This window comes from Dothidotthia symphoricarpi, assembly GCF_010015815.1.
Source record: "Dothidotthia symphoricarpi CBS 119687 unplaced genomic scaffold P153scaffold_6, whole genome shotgun sequence".
In the NCBI taxonomy this organism is placed as follows: Eukaryota; Fungi; Ascomycota; class Dothideomycetes; order Pleosporales; family Dothidotthiaceae; genus Dothidotthia; species Dothidotthia symphoricarpi.
This window is the reverse complement of record NW_022985013.1, coordinates 623,075-643,125: the sequence shown is the minus strand read 5'-3', so window position 1 is coordinate 643,125 and position 20,051 is coordinate 623,075. Positions and strand designations below refer to the sequence as shown.

At 50.9% G+C, this 20,051-nt stretch overlaps 9 protein-coding genes across 9 annotated transcripts; 2 read left to right on the top strand and 7 right to left on the bottom strand.

The window, feature by feature from the left end:
• Positions 1 to 17: 17 nt before the first annotated feature.
• On the bottom strand, positions 18 to 354 carry P153DRAFT_365039 (uncharacterized protein). The gene has a single exon (XM_033667739.1). The coding sequence runs from the start codon at positions 262 to 264 to the stop codon at positions 34 to 36; it is 231 nt and encodes a 76-aa protein (XP_033525840.1). The 5' UTR covers positions 265 to 354; the 3' UTR covers positions 18 to 33.
• A 1,033-nt stretch (positions 355 to 1,387) lies between these two features.
• On the bottom strand, positions 1,388 to 2,651 carry P153DRAFT_355235 (uncharacterized protein; the record flags this gene model as incomplete). The annotated part of the gene is made up of 4 exons (XM_033666562.1): positions 1,388 to 2,006; positions 2,058 to 2,239; positions 2,293 to 2,400; positions 2,451 to 2,651. 4 exons carry the CDS (start codon positions 2,649 to 2,651, stop codon positions 1,388 to 1,390), a joined length of 1,110 nt encoding a protein of 369 aa, XP_033525839.1.
• A 2,211-nt stretch (positions 2,652 to 4,862) lies between these two features.
• P153DRAFT_286624 (uncharacterized protein) lies at positions 4,863 to 6,709 on the bottom strand (the record flags this gene model as incomplete). The annotated part of the gene is made up of 2 exons (XM_033663482.1): positions 4,863 to 5,766; positions 5,859 to 6,709. 2 exons carry the CDS (start codon positions 6,707 to 6,709, stop codon positions 4,863 to 4,865), a joined length of 1,755 nt encoding a protein of 584 aa, XP_033525838.1.
• Positions 6,710 to 7,477: 768 nt separating this feature from the next.
• Positions 7,478 to 10,873, bottom strand: P153DRAFT_365035 (uncharacterized protein). The gene is made up of 3 exons (XM_033667738.1): positions 8,820 to 10,873; positions 8,548 to 8,764; positions 7,478 to 8,491 (listed from the first exon to the last, which is right to left on the bottom strand). Exons 1-3 carry the CDS (start codon positions 10,749 to 10,751, stop codon positions 7,719 to 7,721), a joined length of 2,922 nt encoding a protein of 973 aa, XP_033525837.1. The 5' UTR covers positions 10,752 to 10,873; the 3' UTR covers positions 7,478 to 7,718.
• Positions 10,874 to 11,254: 381 nt separating this feature from the next.
• Positions 11,255 to 12,654, bottom strand: P153DRAFT_365034 (uncharacterized protein). The gene has a single exon (XM_033667737.1). The coding sequence runs from the start codon at positions 12,523 to 12,525 to the stop codon at positions 11,365 to 11,367; it is 1,161 nt and encodes a 386-aa protein (XP_033525836.1). The 5' UTR covers positions 12,526 to 12,654; the 3' UTR covers positions 11,255 to 11,364.
• Positions 12,655 to 12,787: 133 nt separating this feature from the next.
• On the top strand, positions 12,788 to 13,947 carry P153DRAFT_365033 (Pre-rRNA-processing protein ESF2). The gene has a single exon (XM_033667736.1). The coding sequence runs from the start codon at positions 12,908 to 12,910 to the stop codon at positions 13,910 to 13,912; it is 1,005 nt and encodes a 334-aa protein (XP_033525835.1). The 5' UTR covers positions 12,788 to 12,907; the 3' UTR covers positions 13,913 to 13,947.
• On the bottom strand, positions 13,918 to 15,003 carry P153DRAFT_365032 (SYF2-domain-containing protein). The gene has a single exon (XM_033667735.1). The coding sequence runs from the start codon at positions 14,984 to 14,986 to the stop codon at positions 14,141 to 14,143; it is 846 nt and encodes a 281-aa protein (XP_033525834.1). The 5' UTR covers positions 14,987 to 15,003; the 3' UTR covers positions 13,918 to 14,140.
• Positions 15,004 to 15,355: 352 nt separating this feature from the next.
• On the bottom strand, positions 15,356 to 16,760 carry P153DRAFT_429743 (uncharacterized protein; the record flags this gene model as incomplete). The annotated part of the gene is made up of 3 exons (XM_033672790.1): positions 16,329 to 16,760; positions 15,855 to 16,278; positions 15,356 to 15,800 (listed from the first exon to the last, which is right to left on the bottom strand). The coding sequence occupies exons 1-3, from the start codon at positions 16,582 to 16,584 to the stop codon at positions 15,356 to 15,358; spliced, it is 1,125 nt and encodes a 374-aa protein (XP_033525833.1). The 5' UTR covers positions 16,585 to 16,760.
• A 692-nt stretch (positions 16,761 to 17,452) lies between these two features.
• P153DRAFT_335749 (cytochrome P450) lies at positions 17,453 to 19,242 on the top strand (the record flags this gene model as incomplete). Its single annotated transcript, XM_033665670.1, has 4 exons — positions 17,453 to 17,828; positions 17,883 to 18,056; positions 18,105 to 18,448; positions 18,498 to 19,242. 4 exons carry the CDS (start codon positions 17,453 to 17,455, stop codon positions 19,203 to 19,205), a joined length of 1,602 nt encoding a protein of 533 aa, XP_033525832.1. The 3' UTR covers positions 19,206 to 19,242.
• Between the last annotated feature and the right edge of the window lie 809 nt (positions 19,243 to 20,051).

The window sequence follows — 20,051 nt, the reverse complement described above, 5'->3', positions numbered from 1 at the left end:
AAGAGGTGAAGAGACTTGAGCGAGTACTTGCATCTATATAACAGCAGCGCTCGGTCCGTCCTGCGCCTTCCCTCTGGTAACAAACTGTGAAGTGCCTCCCGCTGCACGGTGCGTTGGCGAGCAAGAACGACTAATGATCAAATCGGGTTGCCGTCTCCACGCCAACTCGACCTGTCCAGCCTCAAGCAAGCCAGGGATAGCCCAAAGGGAATGTCCCAAGGACGTGATGGCTGGTCGAGGCGCAAAGGCCAATGTTCCTAACATCCTACGGAAACAGTAGTGCGGCGAACAGTGACAACATCTATCGCGCGCCTCCAGGTTGTCCCAGACCCTTGCAGATAAAATCCAGCGCGTAGTGCCCGGCAGACAGCAATGCGATCGACAAATTTGCGAGGCGGTAAGAGCTGTCTGCACCCATATGTCATGCTGCAGGTTCGCATAGCTATTCAATGCGCATGCGCCACCAGCCAGCTGTCGATTGGTGCCGAGGCTAGTCAGCCTCAGCCCTACCCCACGCCTGGTTTGAGCTCTTGGGCGACCCACGGCTTCGGGTGGTTCGCGTCCTTCGAAAAAAACTCCGTATACCCAAAATCGTGAAATGTTCTGTATGACGTGCGCCTACCGTCACCGAAGGAGAATCCTTGACGGAAGGATGCGATCCGGCGCACGATGCGAAATCTGTAGGGAGATGAAGACACCTTTACTGTACACTGGCCACCCAGCGAGCCTGATAGCTGATCCATCCGAGTGAATTGGTGACAGATTAAAGACAAGTAAAATTGCGACAGGGAAAATATGTTTCGAAACATGACGCTGCCGAACAGAATGACGTCGATAAGCACAGACGAAATGAAAGATGATGAGATGGCACGGATTGCTGCAGTGTCGTGGCACAACCACCATGTCATCCGTCCACGTCGGCGACGTGCTTACCTTGTGGTGTGTAACGCGTCCACCTCTGTCGACGACCAGGTTGGCATTACCAGATAACTGTAGATGAGCAGGGAAAGTCAAGGGAAACCCTGAGTCACCCTCGTGTGGATGGTGGTTGCCACATGAGCAAGCACTCTCGTCGTCACTATGGTGTATCGGTATGGAGGGTGGAAGAAATATTGAAGGACGAGACAAGTCGACATGATGCATTACCTGCTACCCTGCCTGAACGCCTTGGCTGACCATCCGAGCAAATGCGATATGGCATGATGGACCAATGAACAATGAAAGAAAACCGTGAAAACAAGAGGTCCGCCACCTGGGTATGCCCGAGAAATGTTGAAAGAAAAGGCTAAAAAGCTATGTCGAGTAGGAGTGATCCATACATCTACAGATTACAATGCGCGATCTAGGCACGTATCAACGAATAAAGAAAATAACGAGTACTGCGCAATCAGTACATGTAGGTTTTTTGCTGCTCGATGTCAAAGTCGAAGCGACTTATGTCTGTAGCGTCACTCATCGGTCTCCGGTCTGATAGACTGTGTGTAGGTTGCGACGCAACAGCTGTGCCAGGACGCGATTCATCGGTATCTGTCAACCTCCGTGTGTCCATCTCCACTTGCTCAATGACGGGCGTTATCTTCTCTTTTCTTTTGCTGTGACCGGAACCGTTTGCGTACTTTGAGCCCTGTGTTCGCGCGCGGGACGGGAAAAGCAATGGCTTCAAAGCGGGAATGCAACCACAGATGACGCCAACGTTGGTCTCAACTGCTGTCCAAACCCAGATCTGGTAGCCATGCCATGTGGCGTCATACGTTTCGTACAGGGTGAAGTGGACCCAGTACGCCCGGAAGCTACCAGCGACGACGATTAGACCGCCAACGGAAAAGAGGATGACAAGACCGATGCGCTGATTCCATGGTAGCGATAGAGAAAAGAGCGTGGGAATGGGCAGCGCGTATATCATGAAGTCGGTCACAACATTCAGTGTGCTCTGTACAATGAGAGGCGGCCCTTCGGGAATACAGTCGCGATGGTCAGCGAGAAGCTTCCAGTAGCTGGATATTGGGCTGCAAGAAAGGTCAGTGTTGCACAAATGAACACGGTTGGAGTAAGCTCACATGCATTGCACCCACAGTGCAACCAAGAAGACAACAAACGCTGCGACCACAAGAGTGAATGTACTCCAGACGAGTTTGCGAAAGACCGATTTCTCCGGTGCAATCCGAAAGTACGAAACGAGAATGGACATCTTGACGGTACTCGAGGCAAGGACGAATAGTGTCTGACCGGCCATTGACGCCTGTGAGACCGTTAGAACGAGGGCGGTGTGACATGTGTTGCACAAAGTCGTACCTGTCTCCCCGTCTCGACTTCCGATAATGTCATATCCCACACATGCTTGTTCCAGCCGTATAACTGTGTCGCCATAATCACCAAGACGGTGGTCCCAATCGAGAAGATCTGATCGTTGTTAGCACTGCCACTCGGTCTCCCCGACAGGCGGTGTGTACCATGGCGACTATCATGAGGTAATCATCCCACCAGCTCTTATGCAACCACCCAATTCGTATCCATAGTCTCAGGAAGACGACTATTATGGCGATTGGTAATAAAGTGAGTTCGATTATCATAAGGCCCGGGCCTCTCGTGATGGGGTCGATGTAGTTCGCCGTGGGCCAGTGTTCTCGGACGCTTTCCGGTGCAAGTCTCATGATGGCGGTGAGGATAGACTGAAAGTACAAAAGTGTACTTCAATCGACTCCAGGATGTGAGTGAGGATGGAGCATCACCACAATCCAAAAGCACGGGACGGGCAGGTCATATACATATATCCGTCATCAAGGCGGGATTCTGTACTCCATTCGTGCTCAGCTGCGCCTCGCACAAAAAGGCTCGACTCCACTATTGTCGAGGGTTATAATACGCGAGTCTACAAGAAAGCCTTCTACGAAGCACCACTGGAGCACTTGCATACTAGCCATGGAGCGCTCCGTTGCGGTACTGGTTAGCAGATCTGATCTGCTCAGGGTCCAGGCATCTCAACCTTTGCCGTCAGCACAGCCTGCGCCGTGACTTGTCAGTACTAAATGTCACATCGGCTACCCTGGCCAGTACTACGTGGGCCCGTGGTGGATCCGCCAGGACTCCTGGGAGGCAACATCGTGATGTGGCTCGTCGTTGGACAGGCGGGCCAGACGGGCAAAATTCGATCACGCCGCGCAGACCAATCGCGAAGCGAATGCTGGGGTCTCGCGGGTCTCGGCGGCTGGTACTACCCGTCCGCTCAACGTGATTAGGGGACGTCCATAATGAGACGATACTTTGCTCAGCAGGAGGCGTAATCCAGATTTCCCCTTCTGTTCAACAACAGAGCTGCGATTATCGCGCAATGCGAATGTGCACGTGGTGCGCTTGTTGCGGCGAAGCGTCTTTGGGGATCTGCCAATCAGATAGCGAGCTAGGTATCATAGTCTGCCTTGTTCGGCGAATTGACTGCCAGAATCCCATTTCCGATGTGATATCCGTCTTCACAACGCTGAAATGGGAATCGGTGGAGTATCTACCGCCTGCGTTCTCCTCTATCATGGCTTTGCATTCAACCGTCTTTTCGCTTGGCCTCTCGTCTTAGCTACGATGACGCTCGATCCCGGCTCGTCTTTCCTGTTCTCACATATCATCAGCAAGCCACGATATCTTGGGAGAGAGAAGATGGCGGGGAACATTTGAATTCGAAGATGATAGGCTCGCTCAGCTTGTGCCTGGAGTGGAGCAAGATTTGAACACACAGACTCATGCAAACCATGCAAGCTCTGCTGCCCGTCCCAAGATCCCCACAAATTCGATTTCAAGATTACAAGAAGCTACAAGTACGCGTACAATTCATATGGAATTGCACATCCATGATTCCGTCGGACCTATTAGACAAATGCTTGGTATAGGGGCTCAGTCCAGTCCCTGCTGTTACCCCAATCCCAATGTCAACTTCCCGGTCCTGGGGTTTCTCAACATTGGTCGCTCTGAGTAAGAACGTAAGAATCCGACCTCTAATTCCCTGCAGAAGCTCTGGCGATATGCAAGTGTGACGCGTTCGCAGCTCGGATATGTGCCGATGTCGTTCGTCAGGAACCACTACCCTGACCTCTCTGGACCACACATAAGCGTCAGACGAGGATCCTCGTACCAAGAGGCTACTTTGATTGGGATCGACCTAGCATGGGTCCAGAGAAGTGGAGAGGGGCCTAAGAGTCAAATGCTTGAGACTACCCATATGTCCCAGCGGCAAGGCGACCTCTCAGCGGCAACGTGGCAACACCATCTTTCTTGTTGGGAGTTTGATATGCTTGTACTGTATGCCATAGTCTCCTAATGTGCTGAATGTCATAGTCGTCGTCATCATGCTGCCTCACTGATACGACTTGTTGGATCAGTGAACCGTAGAAGTAATTTTAGGAACTAGATCGAGCGTACAAACCCTTTCCACTATCGACTAAGTTCAATCGGCAGATAACGGTATTAAGAAGCGGACGAACAACAACATATTGCTTTGTTGAAATCTCTTGCCGTTGTTCACCATAGCGGATTTAACTTACAAGTGCGTGGTTCCAAAACCCTGTGAGCACACTGACTGACCGAAGACAGTACCGACTGTACATAGCGAGCTGAAATTTCATTTGCATAGATCCTGGTCATCGTCGATATAACGATCGTCGTCACATCTCACCGCGCCGCCATTCTACTCACGAATGGAAGTACAGCTTCTTGTGACGAGTCTGCAAGCCACTCAACCGTCACATCACGTTGTTGAGGACTGAGAAATACATACACATCATCGATATGGAAAGCATCATCGATCTTGCACACATTCGCCGGGGAAAGGTACATTACGAAGAGTCCAGTCCAGCCCATTCGTCAGTCATAGACTCTTACTCTCGACCTTCGATATCCGACCTATCATACTTTGCCGACTCAGACTCAGCCAGTCCCAAGACGCTACACATGACCCTTGTGAGCCGTGCCACTTCATCGCCGCTACTCTGTGCCCTCCAAGCGACGAAGTAGTCCGGTCTAACTAGCACACATCCATCTTCCTCGACTCCTCTTTTCTCATCCCAATCAAGGTACACGTCCTCCCATTCCAATCCTATACCGACGTTCACCATCGTGATATCCACACCTAAGTCTTTCTTGATGGTTTCAGCGGCAACTCCCCAACCTTCACCTCCGATACCTGTGAAGAGGGCAAACTTTCCTTTTCCGGCAACGTCTAGCGTCGACCGCGGTGCGCTTGGGATGTTTGTGCCAAGCCAAACATGTGGGAGTCGACGACCAGGATACGTAGACGGTTCGTAATACTGTGCTGGATCTTGTGTTTCTTGGATTCCTGGTTGAAATGGCTCCAGTTCGTCATGAGGATATATGGCGGGCGAAGAGTACAGTTGCGCCATCGCCGTGCCTAAACCATGAGTCTCCCGATGCATCGTCCTGACGCTGTCCATCAACACCTTCCTTCTCTCCTTTCCTTCTTGACTATTCTCCTTCAAGACTTCCCTCGCGCGTTTTCTCTCCGCCTCAGAAGCTCCGTATGGCTGCACGCCTAGTGCGCCCCATACCCCAGCGTGCTTGCGTAGGATCTCATTGGATTCTTTTACGAGATGCTCCCCGACCGGCTGGCGCTCAGAATTGTAGGTGGAGAGGAGAGAGGGGTCAGCAAGACCAGACAGAACAAGATATATTTTCCAGGACAGGTTGAACGAGTCCTGGATACAGGTATTGGAGCCGAGCCCAAGCGTGGGTGGGTGGCGATGGACGGCGTCACCGAGACAGAAGCTGTGATCCGGTTAGATGAATAATCTATCTTACGACAGACCACGCATGAGCCGGAAATGGAGATTAAGGTAGAACCCGAGACATGCACTTACACATTCCCCTTCGATATAACGTCCGCACTCGTCTCGTTGATTGCCCAGCCAGACACATTTAAGATCTTAACATCCACGCTCTTGTCACCTATAAGGTCTTGCACAATCTCTTTCCACTCATCCGTACTGCGTTTCGGAATCGGCGCGGTGGGACCTTTGGGCAAAACCACAAACATCCATTCGTACCAAGGCTTGACCATTCTGGCAGTCGTAATGAACGGATAGTCCTTTTCGAGACGCATACACATATGCAAATTCCCCTCGCGATGCTGCATCAAATGCGCAATATCTGCTCTCAGGAGAATATTGTAGGCGAAACCACCACCAGGGAGTGTTGTAAAGGGCAGATCAAGCTGCTTCGCAATCGTACTGCGGCCTCCGTCTGCGCCAAACATGTAGCGGGTGCGAATCGTGTACTCCAGCCCGGTGAACTGGTCCATAACTGTAGCTGTGATATTTCTCTTTGAATCATCCTCGCCTTTGCCATTATCTCCAACCTCTTCCGTGAAGCTCACCAGCCGCGTATCAAACCTCATCGACCAGCCCCGTGTAGTCGCCCACTTGACAAGCAGCGGCTCAAGCAAATTCTGCGGGAAATCCATATAATGGCACGGACTCACAAGCTCATAATCACTCTTTCGTTTTCCATTACCCCATGCGAGATTTCTCGCATACTCCTCCCCAGCCATCGTCTCACAGTATCGAAAATTGTTGATCTTACTACCCCCAAAACCCAAACTCAAACACTCTTCATACAAGGAAGTGTCCAGATCCCGCAGACACTCGAGAGCCGCGGCGTTGGTAAGATGGGCGCGAGGAGTGTCTGCCGTGGAAGACGCAGAGGATATCATTATTCCTTTCAACCTTTGACGAGCGAGGAAACATGCTAACGAGGCACCTGCTGGACCGGCCCCGACGATGAGGAGGTCGGTTTCAATCGGATGGGCACTCATGGCTATGAATTGGGGGGTGTTTAGTCTGAAACTTTTCGTGACGAAACTTCGTTTTACGAATTACGTAGTTTTTGGAAGAGAAGCGTGTGAAGGGTATTGTGGAGCGAAATAGCTTGTTACACTGCAGTAGATACAAATCGACGAGGTATATTGAAGGAACACTCTTCGTAAGCCAAAGTCATGTGGAAAGAGGGGTCCAACATGAGCCCCTTCGCATTTAGCTTACACATGGTTCTAATCTCCGGCGCACCTGGTTGCAGGAAAAAATGTCCGGAAATTCATGACCCGGCAAATATATCTCTTGCATTAGAAACAACACCACGACTACGTTAAGGAAAATGTCCTTAAAGTGAAACAAAGCAGGAGAATAAGACACTCTATAATTAGTTGATACCTTGTTTCCTCTAGTGGTGTGGTGGTCAAGTTATAATCTTGCTGTTCTTGTTGTTCTGCTGACACATTCGGATTTCCGGCCATTTTTTCCTGCAACCAGGTGGGCGCTGCTCATAGCTTAGTAACTTCCACCTGCATACTGGTTGATCTGAGCGCGGAGCTAACTGACGTACCTGCTCCACGCCTGGATAAAGATCAACCGATCAACTAAACATAGTGGAGAACGTGCGTGGAACACAACGAACATGTATTCAAGCAAAGCGAGATAGAAGCACTGGGAATGAGAGCAGATTATACGGAGTCATGATCTTTCGTACATACGATGTGGACCCGAAAAGCGTGTTTGCAAGGAAATATAACTCGCACAACTAAATGCATAAAAAATACAAGCAGATGTTTTCCAGTGAGCATGGTGGTTAAAGATGTCGACCGCGGAGCCTAGTAAGAAGATTCAATCCTCCGTGCAGATTTCCTGGTCGTCATACAAGACCTACTTATAATCTTCAAACCCACCTCAGCCCTGCCACTTGATCCTCTTCTGACGAAATTGCTGCACCATGCCGAGGGGCAGCAAACCGAAATCGACAACATTCAGTCCGCCAAATTTACTAGCCATCTCAGGGCCGTACATCTGCGTGATCCATTTCCAATATGCGTCCATAGTGCCCCAGTGCGAAGTTATACCACGCAAATTACTCTGTCCTCGAAGTTGATTAAGCGCCTGACGAACCTGCTCGCTGATATCAATGGCCCTCTGGGTCGGCTGTTTCAGCAACTGAACGTACGCGCTGCTTAGCTTTGCCTTGCGATACCCTGTGAACTCTTCACGGTAACGTGTGAATTCGTCAATGGAGATGAAGGTGTCCGCATCCTCTGGCTTCCACCCTGGATCTTCTACAATCTGGCGGGTATTGGCGATCTCACCACTATCGAACCTCTGTTTTGCATCGGTGTAATCGTCCCGTTCATTTTCCTCGTATAAGTCGAGAAGGTCGTATGGGTTTTCCATAACTGATTCACGGATTTGAAGAAGATTGACAAATGGGGATTTGAGGTCCAGACCTCCGAGTTCGACTGGGAAGAAGAGGAAGCCGTCTGGCACATTCGCAACATTGAAGCGCTCTTTGATCATCGTCTTGAGATGTTGAACAACGTTTCCACCGTCGAAGATGCTCTCTTGAATATGGCGATGTGTAGCTAGCATCTTGTCGACGTGTTCGCGGCCGAAACAATTGGCTGAGGCTCCGAAATTAGAACTGAAGAATGTAGCGGCGTATGAATTCCAGGCTGTGAAGGAAAAATCAGTAAATGGTACTTCAGCGCAAATAGTGGTAATAACCTACCTTGAATCCAGTCGATGACACTCTTGGATTTGCCTTGCAGCTGCTTGCGCAGCTCCAAGATGTGGACGTCTACATTCTTTTGATCGATTTCAAAACGTCCGCTGGAAGGGTCCAAATACAAGAAGCCCCATCTGATTTCGCCTTGTGGGAGGCGATCATCGACAACAAGATCCTTGCCCGGCGAAATCCGGACGCTTCCAGTTTTGGTTTCGTTGATCTGCGATTTTGTTAGTTCAAAACTAAGGGTTGTTCACAGTCTCATCAAATCGTACCTTCACTCCCATCACCTCCGTGAACTTGAGGACACTTGTCCAAGCCTTCGCACACTTCTCGTGGTCCTTGCTCCAAAACCATACATCGTCATTCAAACGGTGTAGCAATGCACCATCAGTAGCCTGGTTGACAGCAAAGTCCAAACAAAACAGTACCGCCTCACCGAACACGTCGCTCAGGGCGTGCGAGCCTGGAGTGCCTCGACGTCGTAAACGTGGCTGAGAAGACCGATCGTCGTCCATAAACTTGAGCGGGGCCTGCATGAAAGTTCTGAAGAAATTATTCCACTTCGTGGAAACGCCAAAGAATTCCAAAACTGCCAGAACAGTTTCATGAGGCAGAAGCGGGTTCCATGATTCAAAGATGGTGCGAAAGCAGGTCAGCTCGCCATGGAGGCGTGAGTTAACAATGATCTCTGTAGACAACAGATGGAGAAGGTGTTGCTTTGCTTCCATAGGCTTCTTTGATTGTTGATCGTCTTCTTCGTCCTCGTCGTCTGCTTCTTCTTTTGGGTCTTCATCTGCTAGTATGCGTGAGCCTGCCTCTGCCTTGTTGTTAGATAACATTAGGCTGTGTCTGGTTCCGAACATCGCCGGCATCGCCGGCATCGGCGCTTGAGCTTGCATCTTTTGCATCCGTGGTGGTGGGTGCGGTCCTGCCTGTTGATGAGTCTGCTTGCGCTTTCGGGACATTTCAACCATATCACTATACTCTGCTTCCTCTTCTCCCTCCTGCAGTTCGACGCGTTGGGTATTGTGATCAAGAAGCTGATGCACAAAATATCGTTTACGATGAGTCTTGTTACGCTTTCCTTGAAGGTTGTTCTTCGTGTTAGTACCTGCTGAGCCCAGGAAGTAAGAGCGTCGCAATCGATCGACTCTCCCGATCTTGGAACTATTGCTCTTCCACGTTTGTTCGTTGTCGCGCATCTTCAAAAACACAGCCTTGAAGAACACAGACCATTTCACACCGATGTAATGCAGGAAGATAGCCTGCAAGAGATCATGATGCATGAAAAAATTGTAGCCGCCGTTAAGTTTTCGTCGTTGCTCCAGAAGAACATGGTCACCCCAGCTCCAACGATCGAGCGCTGCCATCCGAAGGTTGAGAATATCAGCAATTTCTGCCAAGATGACATCGTTGTTGAGGAAGTCGTTCAATACTTCTCGCTTTTCACTCGACAACAGATCGGAGTCTGCAAGCCCCGTGATGACCCAGCGCAGCGTAGGAATACTGAATTGTGCCGGACTGCTGAGACTGTTCTCGAATTCTTCTATCGTGTCGTGTAAATCTTTGATGGCGGCAATTGCCTTCTTGTCTATGCCTAGGAGGTCATTGAGGTAGGATCGTACCATTGGCAGGTCGACATCAGGGGGTTCAAAGACAACCTTCTCCCACTCAGCACGAGCTTCAAGTTTTTTGGTTCCTGGAAGTTCCTCGAAGCTCTCGGCCATTTCTACGTCGCCATCTGCAAGCGCACTCTTTTCAGAAGACAACCATTCAGTGACCAGCTTGCCGTAGAGATCCGCGTATTGGAATTTGACATCTTGAACTGAAAGATACTGCAACAACGTCGTCTCCCAGTCCTCGAGTACTTTGGGCGATACCGAGGGATCGTAACGCGCCTGCTCGAGGAAGCGATCCAGATTTTTGAGATCAGTTTCAAGCTGTACGTTTCGCGTGCCGCCACTGACTACGGGTCCGGGTCGCCTGTCGTTGGCCTTACAGGCAACAGTCTTTACCCCTAGACATGCTTTGATGCCGTCAACGAGAACCTCAAGACGTTTAACTGCATAATTCTCTGCTTTAGCCGCAGCAAGCAACGCAGCATATTGCTCGTCGAATGCAGCACGCTGTTTGGCGAGTTCCTCGAGCTTGGTGGTAGTGATTGTTTGTAGCGTTTCGGAGAACACGCTGCCTGAAGATGCCATTATTGTATCGGCGTAAGGAAGTGGTATTTCGTAAGGCTGTGTCGTACAAGGACAAGCAAGTTGACAGTGCGTTAACGTTATTGTGGAAGGCTCAAGAAGTAGGCAAGATGAGACGCTTGGAGTCGTGAATAACGCCCTTGGTGAAGACACGCGACGATCTTATAGATGTTGGTTGCATGTAGCAGGCAACACTTGGCATGACGAAATAAGTACCTACCTGCTGATGCCTACATGTATGGAAAAGAGAGCACTACAGCTAGCGATCATACTGTCTGTGATGTTCCGCGATGTTGTAGTAGGTTGAAAAATTCATTGCCAAATATAGTATCACATTGGGAGTTGTGCGTGCGTGCTTGGTGACACCTAAATCGTAACACCGTGGTCCCTACGATGTTGAGTCAAAGATGTGAGGATGAAGTTGTTCAAGCCTTATCGATAACACGACTCGGAGGTTGTAGAATTGCATGTTGGCTCAAATCACGATGCTGAAGGCTGCTCGAATGCGAATAACGATGTTTCAATTACGCAGGGTATCACATTCTAATAGCAATTTCAATCCAGAACCCTCGCCCTGCTCGAGCGGTGATATCGCACTGCATCAACTAGCCCCTACTCAAGTATCAACTTCCATTCGAAAGTTCTGTCGATTTCTCGCAATAGTGTCTCCAAGATCCATGTTCGAGGCCTGGCCGCGCACACCAGAAATGAAGCGTCGTCCTCCATCCTTGTTCTGTTTGAATTTCTCCTCCTCTTCCGCATCCTTGGCTTCCTGTTCACGGACACGCTCGACGCGCTGTGTTTCCAGAGACGAAGCATCTGCTTGCATCTTGGCGAGACGCTCTGCAGCACTTTCCTTGGGTTCCTCTTTCGTTGCTGGTGGAGGAGAACGAGGACGTCGCGGACGATCTTCTTCTATAGTGCGACGGGGTTTGTCGTATGAACGTCTTGGTGGGGTACGGTCGCGACGGCGGTAGTCAGTGCGATCCTCGCGATCCTCTCGTCTACGAGGTGAGCGCGAGCGTGAACGTCGTCGATGGTCGTCGCGCCGTTCTTTTCGATATGGTGATCGCGATCCTGACCGTCTACGATGACCATCTCGATGGCCATCATCACGGTCATGACGTCGGTGCCTATGCTCTCTCCTGTCGCGATCGTCGTGATCATCAGATCTCGAGTGTGAGCGATCGCGTCGGCTACGGTGCTTCCGTTCCCGCTCCCTATTGCGGTCACCATCTCTGTCTTTGTGCTTCTTTTCTCGCTCCTTCTCTTTTGTACGTTTCTCCTCATACTTGGCCTGCTTTTGCGCGTCCTTCATAGCCTTGAGTTGCATCTCCATCTTCTGCTTCTGGATCATCAGGAGTGGATCCTCGAGCACCTTCTTGTGCGTGTCGCGTGCTGTGTTTGCATTCGCATTCGCAAGCGCATCAATCCCAACCGCAGCACCTTTCTGTAGACTTTCTGTTTCGTTCGACTTCAGGAGGTTGTCTATCCTGCGCTTTCCTAGAAGATAGCCCTCACGCTCCTCAGTCACTCCAGCACCGTCACCGCTGGGGCCGGCATACAGCCAGTCTACCCGCTTTGTCACGGTCTTGCCGCCTGCGGCTTCTTGTAGTTTCTGAAGCTCCTCAATCTGGCGTTCCTCCTCGCGCTCTTTCCGTAGCTTTTCGATCAGTTTGCGCTCTTCTAGCGCTGAGTTTTCCTCTTTCCATACGCGCTCCTGATTCTTCCGCAAATGCGGATGCCAGGACTTTTTCAGATTAAGATCACCACCCATGGTTACGGTCTAGGGGGTTTGTGTTGATATGACGGTGCTGGTCGAGCGCAAGATACAGGGCTCTTCTTCGCAACGTCTGGAGGTGCAGGACGTTGAAGCGTGAGTGACAGTTGATGCGGTGTTGGGAGTGTGTTGGTTGAGAGTTGGAGGAAGACGCGCCACGTCCAATCCCTGTCAACTCTTGGCGATTATCACGTGGTATGGCCCCGCTAAAATTCACCTCCGCGACTTCTCCGCAAAAGTTTCCAGCAAGTACTTTCACAAGCCAAGGAAAAGGTCGAATATTGTACCATCCGCAACACGACACACAAGAGCCTATTGCGATCTCAATTGTCGATTGTGAGCCCTGAAACTTGGTGCTCAGAAATACACAACTTTTGCCATGGCCACACGAAAGCGCAACGAATGGCTCGAAGCCGAAGAGAGCGAAGACGACGAGAGAGGCTACGATTCGGGGGAAGAAAGCAGAGCGCGCATGCTGCCAGTATCAAAGCGACAAAAACTCGACAACGACTCAGAGATTGAGGGTGAAGACCATGCGCATGACGAGGGCGAAGACGAGGACGAGGATGAGGAGGCAGAAGACCTCGATGAAGATGATGACGATGATGCGCCAGATTACAGCAAAGACGCCCAACTTGCCCACCTTGAGAAGCTTGCCGCAGGTCTCCCCAAAGACCTCAAACTCGCGTCAGGAAAACTGCTCGACTCCCTCCCTCTCGAGTCTAAGAAAGACAAATCCGGTGTAATCTACCTCTCGCGCGTCCCACCCTTCATGAAGCCTCAGGTGCTGCGCTCCCTCCTTACCCCCTACGGCACCGTTGGCCGCATCTTCCTTACACCCGAAGACCATTCGAAGCGACAGCAACGGCTCAAGAATGGCGGAACACGGCGCAAGCTGTTCCTTGATGGCTGGGTCGAGTTCCTCAAGAAGAAAGACGCAAAGTTTGTCACCGACAACCTCAATGCGCAAACAATGGGCGGCAAGAAACGCGGGCGCTGGCATGACGAGATCTGGAATATCAAATACCTAAGTGGAGTCAAGTGGACGCATCTCGTGGAGCAGATTCAGAACGAGAATGCAGAGCGTGCGGCGAGGTTGCGGTTCGAGATTGGGCAGAGTAAGAAGGAGAATACGAGATTTTTGGAGAATGTGGAGAAAGGGAAGATGATTAGTGGAATCGAGGCGAAGCGGAAGGAGAGAGGCGGGGATGATGGTGATGCAGATGACGGTGCGCGGGCTGTGGTGGAGAAGGATGAGGGAGGCGAGAAGTCCAAGAGAAGGAAAGACCGGAGAGAGTTCACGCAGCATGCGGCTATGAGCAAGGGGGACAAGAAGCCTGAGCCAGGACAGAATATTCAGAAGGTGCTGAGTAGCATCTTTTGAGGCGTGGTTCATAGTATGATATCCAGGACAGATTCATCTTCAATTTCTTCGTGACAGTCGTACGATATGACCGATGTGTCAAGTAAATATGATTTTCATTGCCCATGGCTGAGATATGAATAGCGCCGTTATTTCCGTACTCCAATGTTGCCCAAACAAGCGACGCCGTTCAAATGCGATATCAGGGTATAACCACCACTTGTTGTTCACTTCCGACCTCTCTCCCTTTCATATCGCCGTACCTCTTTCAAAACTCTCCCGAATCTCTGTCGTATACTTGTTGTAGAATCTCGTCAACTTGTCGTTGAACTGCTTGTTCTTCTGGTTGATGTACGTGACATCGCCCGTATCCTGCTCATCCCTGATACCCCTCGCTGCCCTGGCCTTCAACCTCGCCCTCTCGCCCTTCTCTAGATCATCAACCAACTTATCCACCGCCTCTTTACTCGGCGTATGGTCGCCACTGAAATCCTCGTCGACAGGCGTGTTGATACGCCCTTGCTGATCCACGGTGTACACATCCCCACTCTCCGTCTCCACAAGTTGCAGCAACCCAGACTGCACCTGTCTCTGTAGCTTCTGCGCCTTGTGCGCCGCATAAGACTCCAAATCCACCTTGTCCATCTGCTTGATCTGCCTCTTGTACACTTTGTTCGCCTCGCCCTGATAATCCGCGAACGCAACACCGTCCCTGGCCTTGCCCTTCTTCGCCATGCGCTTGTCCCAGTTTTCACTCTCCTCGACGGTATAATCCCAATTTCTCTTGCGCTCAAAGTCCGGGTCGTCGTTCTTGAGCAGCTTGTATGAGGCTTTATCGTGCGCGTCTTGCAGCTTTGCAATCTTGGCGCGGCGCTCTTCGCGATCTTCGGCGTCGCGGACTTCTTTTTCCGTCGCTTTCTTGCCGCTCGCTTTTTGTGCTTGGAGGGACTTGAAGCGCGCCATGCGGGCAGCGAGGGCGGCTTTAGGGTCTGTGGGTTGGGGGTTGGCATCTGGTGCTGAAAGCGCGTCCTCGGGAGCAGATTCAGTCTTGGTCATTGTGGCCAGTGGTCTTTCTGGAACTGTGGCGTCGGCCATGGTAGGGTATCGATTGATGTGGAAGAGAGGGTGTGCTTGAAGTTGCTCTGTTCTCGGATGTCTTGGCGTGCCCAGCGTGGTATCCACAACTGAACTTCGTCACCCTTGTCACTCATCCACCAAAGTAGATCACGTCACACTGCTCAACTTCATTACAAGTCAGGCTCATACATCAGTACTTTTTGCTGTACAAAAGAGCACAGCTGGTGAGAGTGCATGACAATGCGCTTGAACATGTCACTTTTGTTTACGTTGGTGGCTGCATACGAGCTCGATGATGGCTTAACACTGTTACATTGGCCTAGGGCCTTGCAGAATAACATCGCCTAAATACACACACTGACTGGCTGCTTGACCCAATGAGATACATCAGCAAGCATTCCGCCAAGTCTGCGACTCCGGCCAAAACAATTCTTCCGCACTGTCTCCATCTCCTCGTGTTTTCCTCGGCTCGGGGACGCTGATATCGTACGTAGTAGTAACCGCTATCTGCCCCGGCGTTTTTTGGGTCTCATCTTCTTTGTCCGAAGCTACTCCTGCACTATGCAACTCATAGCTCTTCACACCACTCGAACCTCCGAATATTCCGAGCTTGCGACTTCCAGATCGGCTTCGACTGCGACTCGAGAGGGAGAGAAGCCAAGGCAGATGCTTTTGAAAGAAGGGTTTCAGAAGAGCTAGGCAGGCACAGATTACTCCACCGTTCACTTCTACTGCCGAGAAAAGAGCGGCTCGAGCCTGGTGGTAAGTGGCATCTGGCTCGGCAATGAGTGCGTAGACGAAGATGATGCGGACGATCGAGACTATCATGACCCTTTGCGAATGGAATTAGTCAGGCGAGGATAAGCAAGGTGTGGTGTTTTCTTACCCAGATCCGAGTGCAAAGATCAGTCCAAGGAGTATCTTCTGTTTGTTCGGCAGCTGCAGTTGATGCAACATCCTTACCGGCAACAACAAGATGAGTAAGTCGGTTACAATATTGATAACCGACATGAACAGGTTCAGTTTCACCAGGCACTGTTGTGCGCCTGGCTGGGCATATGGATTGCAAGGACCAGCCGCGACAATGGTAATAGCAAGTGTGTATCCAACCACGAGAAAGCTCAGAGCGTATACACATGCTCGAATCTTTGGATTCGGATCGAGGCGACGATAGAGTGCTAGCAACGAGAGCTTCGTCAATGCTGGTACCCAGACGTAGACAGTTATCACGGCGAAAAGCGTTTTCAAGTACCCGGCCATCTGTTCGGCGGTTACGTTCCAGAGATGTTGGCCATATCCATATTGGAAATCTAACTTCTTCGTCAGGTCGAGCGTCATTTGGTTATACGAGCAGTCTCACCGTAGAGACAAACCGTCATCCACGCGACGCATCCAAGCCAGCTCAGCACAATCAACCAGTCATCCAGTCCTATGGTGTGACAAATGGAGACTCGTGTGTGTAACCGTAACCCAAGGAACAGGGTCGAAAGAACAATCATAACTGAATTGACCATGATCGTTCGGTTTTGAAGGTCTGTTCTGCTACCGCTGAAATCGGATGTGACGCCAGCAGGAGGGGGCATCACGCCCACCAGAGCTCCTTGAGCAGAAGTCATCGTCGCAACTCGAAAAGCGAAAAGGAGAGAACAGAGAGAGCAAGAAAGGGAATAATGTCATCCGTCGTATACAGAGCTCAACCACTTATACATCTGATTTTTCCCATGCTTGTGCTATGGTGGTAGGGTAAGCTGCAGGTCGCCCAACATGGATATCCATACCTGCCCAATACCCCGGTTCAATTGGTTCTTTGTTCGTGCCCATCAAGAGATCAGATTTGTGATTGGCGATCTTGCTCTGTTTCAAAGAATTGCAAGGATAGCCGCAGTAATTATCTTCCCGTACTCCCCATAGTCCGTTACTTATAGACAAGCGACAAGTCTCATCGAGCCCGTCGGCACATGGGGATGAGATCTGAGTGGGATTTACTCCGGAGAAGTGACACACAATCAAAAGTTACCGCGTACACGGTTGTGCCACTGAACACTTGCGGAACACGTTTTTGTTATCGTGTTGGGGCGGGACGCAGCCACGGAAAAGCAATTATGCAACGTACAACAGGTTCACATGTGGCCTGTCCCTGGCCGAACGTGGGTTTGCGGGGAGTTTTTTTACCAGCCGCGCGGCGACTTCGGCAGTTCGTCAAAATATGGGAACGACATCTCTTCGGACACGAGACACCAGAGATGGTTAGGCTGAGCCGCTGTGATACCGAAAACAGAGCGCCTCCCGTTACGCAGGCCTGTGCAACAACCCTTAGCTGCTATCAACGGGTTGTAGCCTCCCGAAACTTGCGGAAAGGAGGCCTGTCCCGCCTTGAGGACGGCGCGAGTCAAACTACAAACCGAGGCCACATCCTAATATGCATGATCACTTCGCTATGATATACGGACCGAAGTCCTTTTCAGTCTTTTCAACCCTACCGTGATGGACCCTTTTCCAGCCGTAGTCTTTGTGTTCGCGCCACTATCTGCCATTATTCTTCACGAATTTGTCTTGAGACGCGTTGAAGTCGATCATCTCTCGTTGCCTATCATTGTGATCTCGAGCTCTGTGTACTGGTTGCTTGTCTACAAAACAAGTTTTCTAACTGCAACGGTAGTGACCGCGGCGTTCTGGCTTCCGCTGTTTCTGTATATTGGAGCTTATCGAGCATTCTTCCATCCTTTGCGGGACTATCCTGGTCCAAAGTGGGCGAAACTGTCGAAATGGTGGGCTTTAAAGCAAACGTGGGAATCACACTTCCATGGATTTGAGGTGCAACAGCAGCTGCAGAGAGACTACGGAGACTACGTGAGAACAGGTACCGTCATTCCTGTAGTCGACATTAATCTTGCCTGGATGCTTACATGGCCAGGTCCGCGAGAGCTGTCGATCTTTGACCCGGCTGCTATTCAACCCATCCTAGGGTTTCAGTCCAAGACTCGCAAGGGCCCCTTCTACAGTATCATGGAGAAGTCACTACATCTGAATCGCGACAAGGCATTTCATCGTCAGCGTCGCAAGATCTGGGACAACGGAATGAAGACATGTATACGAACTCATTCTCTCATTCGAGCATCGTGCTGATCATACCAAGCTCTCTCCGACTTCGCTCCGCGTGTCGAAGAATTCACTGAACAACTTCTTGAGCGCATTCGAGCCGCGAATAGAAAGCCTGTTCCGCTTATGAGATATATGGTCGACTACAGTTACGACGTCATGGCTGAACTTGCGTTTGGAAAGCCAATGGGTTTCACCAAAGGCGACTCGAGTGATGTCGCAGATGGCATCGTGCAAACCTTTACCGATGGCTTACAGATCATGGGTCTGCTCATGCAGATACCATGGATGTTCAACGCTTTGGGAGCACTCACCGAACTCGCTGGCCCCATGAAAGTATGGAAGGACTGGAGTGTGAGCCAAATGAATGCTAGAATTGCCGTACATACCACCACCTCATTCATGCCTTGCGCATACTGACTGCGTATAGCGCAAAGAAGGCCCACCAGACTTCATAACGCATCTGATCAACGGCACCCCAGACTCCCCAGCAGGCCGTGAGCTTCTCTACGGCGAGTCCCGACTCATCATCAGCGCAGGCAGCGAGACTACATCCACTGCCCTAACATTCGCATTCATTAACCTCGCCACTCACCCAGAGTACATGCGCGCCGTTCGCAAAGAGTTCCGCGACACCACTGCCGACACTGATTGCCAGTGCTCCCGACCTCTCCTCGACGCTGTAATCCACGAATCCATGCGTCTCCGGCCCTCCGTCTTCTTCGCCTCCCAACGCGTCACACCGCCAGAGGGCATGAGCATTAACGGACACTTCATCCCCGGTAATATGATCATCAGCATGCCGCCTTTCGCTATGAACCGCGATGCGAGGAACTTTGTCGACCCCGATGAGTTTATCCCTGAGAGGTGGACGACGAAGCCGGAACTTGTGCTTAACAAGAGCGCGTACAATCCTTTTTCCACGGGCCCGTATAACTGTGTGGGGAAGGCGCTTGCGATGATGGAGTTGAGGAGCGTGCTAGGAAGGGTTATCAGTGAGTTCGATGTCGTGCTGCCTACCGATTTCGATAGTGCGAAGTATTGGGAGGGCGTCAAGGATCACTTTACTGCGGGCCCGCCGAAGCAGATGGTGGAGTTTGTGAAGGCGGAGACTAAGCAGTGGATTTCTGTGGACTAGATAGACCAAATCACAAACCAGGCCAGGTAGTCTCAATACCACCCATCTCAACACCAACGCGGAGTTTCAAGAAATTAGCTGCGAGTCAGCCTGCTCATGTCTGTGCGGAATACGGCTGAATCAGGAGAACCATTGCATGATCGACAACGTCGATCTTCCCAGCAACAAGTGCCGCCAACGCTATTGTGTAAGCCGACACAAAGGCCATGACCTAGACTTCATGTACAACTACGCATGTGGATGAACCTGCATACAACAAGCCAGATTACGCAGTGCTCATTAATCGAGGCTAACCATGGGTTGTGAAACTGTGTGCTTACTGTCTGTAACTAAGGACTTCACTTACATGGGTCCCGCGCCTCGGCTTCTATTTGAAAGCGGCAGCGTTGAGGGTGCGCTAGTAAGCGGTAAATTCTCCGCACCGGAGCTTCCTCACTTCCATGTGTTCATCCCTCGGCAGGATTTTGTTACACGGTCATAGCAAACACCGTTTAGAAATTACGACTAGTAAAAGCGAGTCGTACCAATTACTGCATTCGCTTTTCTTACCGAATCCTAGGAACGGTTACGTAGCTCTCGCTTCGATGACTTATGGGGCATCGCCGCATGGTACGATTCCCCACACGTCTTGTTATCCTGGGAATACGCGGTACGAGCTTAGACGCCAAGTGGGTTGATCGGTACCAGGGCCGCCATCTTTTGACAGGACCAAGAACCCGAAAGCGAACGGCCCGCCCCCCGTCCCTGACTCAAGCACGATCCCTGCCAAGGCCTAGTACCCTTCAGCCGTTGTCTTACCAATTAATCACGAATCCCCAAGCCCTCATGACGATATCGGCGGGCCAA

Bases quoted from the DNA above. Each gene is read 5' to 3' on its own strand.
- P153DRAFT_365035 (XM_033667738.1), bottom strand. From the start codon at position 10,751: ATGGCATCTTCAGGCAGCGTGTTCTCCGAAACGCTACAAACAATCACT. The intron at 8,765-8,819 runs GTACGATTTGAT...ACAAAATCGCAG, and splicing joins CGGAGGTGATGGGAGTGAAG to ATCAACGAAACCAAAACTGG. The intron at 8,492-8,547 runs GTAGGTTATTAC...TTTCCTTCACAG, and splicing joins TGTCATCGACTGGATTCAAG to CCTGGAATTCATACGCCGCT.
- P153DRAFT_365034 (XM_033667737.1), bottom strand. From the start codon at position 12,525: ATGGGTGGTGATCTTAATCTGAAAAAGTCCTGGCATCCGCATTTGCGG.
- P153DRAFT_365033 (XM_033667736.1), top strand. From the start codon at position 12,908: ATGGCCACACGAAAGCGCAACGAATGGCTCGAAGCCGAAGAGAGCGAA.
- P153DRAFT_365039 (XM_033667739.1), bottom strand. From the start codon at position 264: ATGTTAGGAACATTGGCCTTTGCGCCTCGACCAGCCATCACGTCCTTG.
- P153DRAFT_365032 (XM_033667735.1), bottom strand. From the start codon at position 14,986: ATGGCCGACGCCACAGTTCCAGAAAGACCACTGGCCACAATGACCAAG.